We start from the raw sequence: 7,308 nt of genomic DNA on the forward strand, positions 1-7,308 counted from the left end.
TATTTCTCACTTTTCTCAATATAGGATTAGAAAGGTAAAACGAAGAATAAAATGAAATGGAAATATAAGCAGAACCGAATATTTACAACATAAAGCAATAAAAGATAGTTGAAGATCACAAAAGAAACTCAAATCAGGTCTGAAAACTATATAATAATTAAGAATTGCAGACAAAATAAGGAAAACAGATGGAAAAAATTATAGAATTATATGATGGGACATAATAAATAACGCAGAGATTTCGAAAAGTATTCAAATCAACTCAGAGGTGTCGATGATATAGAGAAAATAAATTAGCTTTATACGAGTAGGTGTCGTACACATCGGAAGAGCGGATTCAAGAATTTGGATAAACAAAATTACAGAATGGAGTCCGATAGAAGGAAAAAAGGTGGAAAAACGAAGATCGTTTAGAGATAATATCTTCTTCTTCTTCTTCTTTTTCTTTATAAGCACTTCTGCTTGTTAATTGGCGGATTAATACCTCTATGGAAGGTTGTCATTCCATCTTTTGCACGGTCTTCTGATACTTCTTTTGCAGATTGGTGACTTATCTCTTGCTATTTTGGCGACACCGCCATTTGATACCGCCTTTTTTTTAATTTAAATTTGATGCTTTGTCAAGGTTGTCAAGGTGTAATGACAGCTGACAGAGGATAGACAGACAGAAGACTGTAAGATAGGAGGTTGGAATAAAGTTGTGTGAACCATGTTGGTGTATTATTTTTATTTCTTAACAAATTGAAGACTTATACATTTTGTTTATTGTAACATTTATTTATTTAATATTCTTGTACACATATTATCATTTTTAGATAAAGTATTTATTCAATAAAAAAATATGGTACACAGTTTTATCAATATCGCCAAATTTATAGTTATTTTTATTTTTCATTTATCATTTTCAAGTATTTTTCCGAAATCCCGTTGGGCATAATATATAGCAGACACATTTAAAAAATTAAAATAACTTTGGGTTTCAAAATCGCTTTAAGGTTTACCATAAATACTACAACCAGTCTTTCATGACTTTTTCCAAAACTTTTTGTCAGGTTTTTTCTTTACAATACTTTTTGTTGGTATGCCGCTAGGAGGGGTGAATAAACTCGCTAGTGAAAATACGATAAATTTACCAGGTAGATTTGTAACGGTTGCGTTTGTGAACATCTGTTCATCCCTCTCTTCTACTTTGAAGGTAATTCAAGGCAATTCAGGTAGGTATTGTGTAGCCATAAACGTCGACTTTAATATTTTTATCTTCTGAAAAGGTATGGACGTTTAATAATTAAAAATCAAGTCAATTAAAGTGTTATAATATTGGCTGGATTTAAAATAAGTCTAATTTCAAAAAATTGGTGTCTAAAAGTAGAAGTGCATACAGTTTTTCAACAAATTGTAGTCCATGTAATAAATAGTCCACTTTATCCATAAAATGTCCAACATCTAATAAAAGGCGATATATAAGTATTAATTGTTCTTAAAATCTTAAGAGACATGGCTAAAATTATACAAAGAATTGATAATTTCCACTTAATAATCGACCTAATCAAATCCAATAAAATATTGTTTTCTTTCCAGAGAGTTCTACTACATTCAAATGGAAAAGTACGCAAGGCAAGCTGTTTCCGAGGGAGTGAAAAATGCGGATGATCTCCACGTTGGCGGTGATTCCGAATTGTACAGGGTGCTCAACTTGCACTACAATAGAAATAATCACATCGAGGTATGCGGACCACAGGTTCGTGACATTACCGAGACATCTCGAGTACACGCTTATTTTTTTTAGTTTAAATATTTTCGAAATCAATCAATTTTATCTTCATTATTCAGTTTCATTTTAATTTTGGTTTGTTAGAAAAGTTCTTACATATTTTAAGGGGTAAAAAATTGTTTGTTAAATAAAACGCGTTATATCAAGGGGCATAATAATCTTATTCTTTTAGATTTTAGCCAATTTAATCTTCAAACATCTGCCCCCTCCATGCTTATGTTATCGCAATACAACTTTCGGAGACCATCACATTAGAAAACAATAAAAAAATAATAAAAACTAATATATATATATATATATATATATATATATATATATATATATATATATATATCAGCACAAATATTCCTGATGATAGGTAAATACCTCGAAACACGTGTAGAACAATTTATAAAATGTTATAGAATGATATATTATCGGTGGATACTGCGTAAAAACAGTTTATATGTTATTATTTCTTGTAAGATTTTGTTGTAAGATGTTGCTTCGAGGCACGTGGTATGGTAATTTTAGCTAATGCAAAAGCTTATATTTTTTTTTTACTTTGTTTCAGTATCATTATCGTCATCAGTCCGTTTTAAGTTCAGTGCAGGACACATGGCTCTCCTATTTGTTTCCAGAGTGCACGGTCTTGTGCAAGATGGAGCCAATTTTTCCGCTGTTTCGTTTATCTGTCTTTGGTCTCGATACGGTGGACTTACGTGTCCACCTTCCATCCTTTATCCTTGACACCAACTCCAGTTCAATCTGAAAGCTCTCTTCACAACATCTGCAACTCTGGTTCTTTTTCTTAGGTCTTTGGTTGAGATCTTATCTTTCATCGTTACTCCTATCATTGAACGCTCCATCCGTCTTTGTGCTGCTTTTAGTTTTAAAGCATTGGTTTTTGTTACGGGCAGTTTTCGCATCGTAGGTCATTACTGGCAGGACACACTGATCGAACACTTTCCGTTTCAGATTAATCGGTATATTGTTGTATTTAAATACGTTTTTAAGAGCTCCATATGCTGCTCATCCATGTGCTATTCTTCTTGATACCGCACCTGTTTGGTTGTTCTTGCCTGTTATGATTTCGTATTCAAGGTACATGTATTTATCAACAAGTTCTACTCCGTCTTTCTGAATTTTTAAATTGTAACTGGGCACGAGGTTCGACATGTATTTTGTTTTGGGAATATTTATTTTTAAACCGATTTCTCTAGAAGGTTTTTCTAGTTCTTCTAGCACGGAGATGATTTTGCCAAGGTCATCTCCTATTAAAACTATCTCATCAGCATAACTCATCTGGTGTAGTCTAATTATTTAGTCATATATCGTTTTTTGTTTTACTACCTGAGCTTTGCCAAGTCTTTGTTGTTTTTTATGAAAGAAGCTGTACATTTGGAATAAATTCTGAAGAAGAAACCAACCAGGACTTTTCCTGTTTCGTTACGTTGGTCTGACCTGAATTATAATATAGATGTCTCTTCAACACATGTTCTACTGTCCGTTTTAGCATTAAAATCATCACATATAAAATGTTTAGTGCTATTGATATTTTATCGTAAAACTACTCAACTTCCTCGTCTAAATGAGATGATTGGTGCGTAAAACTAAATAATCTTTATACCATATCTTTTCTTGAGTTTTAAAATAAAATAAGCAACTCTACTTGAAACTCCTTTGACGGATGTGATGTTATGCTTATATATTTTGTGAACAAATAATACAATGCCGCCCTCTGAGGTATCTTCGTTTCCAATGTAAATAAGGTGACCTGATTTGAGGGGGTTCAAAATTTTTCTTTTTCTTCTGACTTTGCTTGTTCCTATTATATCCCAGGTAATGTTTAATATTTCGCTTTTTATTTCTGTAAATATTTCTTCTGATAAGAAACTTTCAATATATCTATTATTATTTTTACTGTTATTCTAAAAATATCTGCTTTGCCCGTAAAATATGTATAAAGAACTTTTCTATATATTTATTTTTAATTTTTACATAAGTTTTTTATTTATAAAGATCGATATAGATATCGATACAACTTAAAATTATTTTCAAAAGCTACATTTGAAGATGATCTCGGCAAATCACGTACTTTTTTAGTTTTTATTTTTATTTTGCAAACAATATGTACTCTTTACATTACACTTCACACTTTGTTGCTTATAAGCTAAAAAATGTGACAAATTGTTGATATTAACTTTTTGGTTATTTTATAAAAATTATGGTGTTGTGCAAATTCGACAGTAGATCTAGGAAGTTTATCAAGTCCTTTTAAGTTTATTTAGACATGTGTATGTCACCTTTTCTTTGATTTCTTATTTTTGAATGTATATATCTGTATGTTTTAACTTTTTTTCATTAATCCTTGTCTCGGTCCTTCATATATTTTATGATTCTGTTTTTTTTTTTGGTATTTTTGGCATGCTTAATCGTATACGCCATTATATTTATTCCTCTAATTTTTGCGCAATAGGTTTTGATTGCACACTATATGGACACATATTGTATCAATTCTACTGTAGAAACTACTTTTTAATTTAGAATGAGTTAGAATGAGTCTTTTATGGTACTTATAATGGAAAGAACAAAATCGTTCGAATGTTTCTATAATTTAAGATTGAAAATTTCCAAAATGAGACTTTTGGCTCTGTATGAGGTGTATATATAATAATGTAATAATTGCAGAATGATAATTGTACTAATATATTCAGAACAAACATTATCATTTTGCAGAAATTACATTATGCAAATTAACATGTAGTAATTTGGCATCATATATATCTATGTGAAGAAGGACAATTCTAATAATGTGATGGATGGATTTAAAATCATTTTTGCATCATGCATTAGTGTTGTCTGCCTCGTTTTAATAAAACTAATATGGAGTGCAATACTTATACAACAATTATTGATTTTCATCATAAAGTCGAACAATTATTTTGTCTAACCAAAAGGCTTATCACTCGATTTAAGTTTCCTCCTCTCTCATTCTGAAATGTTTACATTATCTTTTCTTGTTGGTTTTTTTCTTGTTATTTCCATTATCAGATGATAATAATTATATTTACGATTTGATATTCATAAAAGTGTCGAATTACTGTAAAACCAAAATTGATATGATAATTAATATTAAATATGTTCCAGGTTCCTTCAAACTTCAGGTTCGTAGTTGAACAAACCCTTCGGGAGTTCTTCAAGGCGATCCAAGAAGGCCGTGATGCTGAGCAATCCTGGAAAAAATCCATCTACAAGATCATCTCGAGGCTAGATGATCCTGTGCCGGAGTATTTCAAATCTCCCAATTTCTTGGAACAACTTGAGTGACGGGTTAGTGATATCCGATCAAAAGGAGTACCTCAAGGTACTGCCTGTTAGCGGTTCTCGTCCGACAGGCCCCAACACCAAAGAGAATCGGTGACGTATCTCACAAACTGTCAACAGTTTTTGTTGTTTTTATTGGTTTTGAAGACGTCGACGTTCAGAAGAACCTTGCCATCTTTGAAAATGTTCGGACATTTGTTGAATAGTTGTGTTAAGTTGGCAGAAAGACTTAATAATAATTATATGCCTCTGGCTTTGCGTTCGTTCATTGCGAACAGTGAATACAATTCTACAGTGATTTACCTGAATATTTACCGGATAATAATTATACAAAGTCAAGTCCTAAGTTTCTACAAACCAGCAGTTAGCAAAGTTCAAAATCTGCACTCTTTTTTATTTGATTTTGGGCAAGGCCACACTAAACCAACACAAATAATCCTCCTGATGTTTAGAGAATTTTAACAAAGTTGCAAATTACTTTTTACCTAAGGGCAAAGTTAGAATTTTTTTGATTGACACAAACCATTTAATTATTAAACATAAAATACCATAGAACCAAATAATAGAAGCTTTTATGTTTTACCTCATATATATATTTAAATTATTAAATTATTTGTATGTAGTATTTTCTACATAAAATGTGATCGACACGTATACACATAAACAACGAAAGCATTTTTTTTAATAAAAATCACTAGTTACACAAGAATAGAAAACACTTAAAAATTTTAACTTTGCCTTTTACAACGATGTTACTATTTTCTAAATATTGGAAGCTTTGTCCAAAACATACCTAATGCCAGTATTGATTTAGTATGGCCTGGCCCATAGGGCATGTTCTTGTTTACTGCCACTGTAAACTGCTGTGTATACCTGTTTGTATATAGATCTAAATGTACATAGTATTTATCACTTATTTTTATTTATATTATTGACATTCCTAACCAAAGTTTTATTTTTGCTAGTCGTCTTAGTTTTATATTTTTTTATGTTGGTACCGCACACCGAGAGCTTTGTACAATTTTTCACATATATATTTATCTCTCGCTGTGCTGTACCATATTTTATTATTTTTTAGTACATCACATCTTGTTTTTTGTATTAAATACAGACGGGTGTGATGTACTTTCAATTATTAGGTAGATATGCCTATTCTAATCAAATCTTGCATCTTCAAAATTTCCATTTACATTTTTTTTTATTCACTTTTTAAAATATCTATGTAGCTTAAACTATGGTGGGACATCGGCCAGTAGGAAGACCAAAGAAGAGGTGAATAGATGAAGTGAGATCCGATGTTGAGGGTGGATAACTGGAGGACAGAAGCCGAGGAAAGGGATGCTGGTAGAGGCCAGGGCCCAATTTCGGCCTAATGCCATTGTAGAGATGTAACTAACATAACACTGACGTTTTAGAAGACAATAAATGAGGTAGAATTAACTCAAAGCACTTCATTAATTTTTATTATATTGGATGTTAAAACAATGCGAAAAAATTTACCAATAGATTTAATTTACTGGATACAACTGTTTAATTTTATTTTATGCTTAGACATATCTTGAAGATGCAACATTTGAAACAACTCTTCCCATTTTCCCAAATTAATTTCTGTCTTTTGTTGTATTATTTCAGTTTAGACTAGTTGCTATTTTGTTTTTTTTTATTTGTAGCATATTTACCTAATAATTATTTTATTTTAAGAAACACATGCACGAAATATTAGTGTAGTCATACACGATCTCCAAACACTGTGTGAGGCAACTAGTCATGTATTAAGTAAAATATATTTAGTTTCAAATTTTTTGTTTTGTTTTTTTTTTTATTTTCTGGATTATCTTAATCGTTACAATATTTTTCACATTAATGTTTTTAAACTGATATTAAAACATCAACGAAATTGTTACATTCAAGAACTTAATTGCATATTACATTTGAATATTATCTGTTGATGTTGTTGTTGATCTGCGTTGACCAATAATCTCTAAATTTTCATTGATTTAGTGATATTTGACTTTTACCAATATTATCTCTTCTTGTTATCTGAATATTATATTTTTTGAATATTTTGGCCAAAGCCGCTAATTCATCGTCTACTTTCTACGTAATAGATAACAAAAATATCATCCTCTAGACAGCCTTTACTTGTATCTAATTATTTAACAAAAGTGCTAAAATAGGAGAGAATGAAATACTACACAAGATAAAGCAATTTAAAAACTAAAAGGGGACAA

General features: G+C 30.8%; 1 protein-coding gene across 4 annotated transcripts in view; it reads left to right on the forward strand.

The window, feature by feature from the left end:
* pros (homeobox protein prospero) overlaps positions 1-6,878 on the forward strand; it is a 237,481-nt gene extending 230,603 nt beyond the window's left edge. For 2 of the 4 annotated variants that reach the window (XM_072532994.1, XM_072532991.1), the window contains 2 exons: positions 1,579-1,738; positions 4,901-6,878. In XM_072532994.1, the coding sequence (XP_072389095.1) occupies positions 1,579-1,738; positions 4,901-5,080 (340 nt within the window). In that variant the 3' untranslated portion in view covers positions 5,081-6,878. The remainder of the gene's footprint in view (positions 1-1,578; positions 1,739-4,900) is intronic. The other 2 variants (XM_072532993.1, XM_072532992.1) reach the window with 1 other exon arrangement.
* The last annotated feature ends 430 nt before the right edge of the window (positions 6,879-7,308 follow it).

This window comes from Diabrotica undecimpunctata, chromosome 5 (assembly GCF_040954645.1).
Source record: "Diabrotica undecimpunctata isolate CICGRU chromosome 5, icDiaUnde3, whole genome shotgun sequence".
In the NCBI taxonomy this organism is placed as follows: Eukaryota; Metazoa; Arthropoda; class Insecta; order Coleoptera; family Chrysomelidae; genus Diabrotica; species Diabrotica undecimpunctata.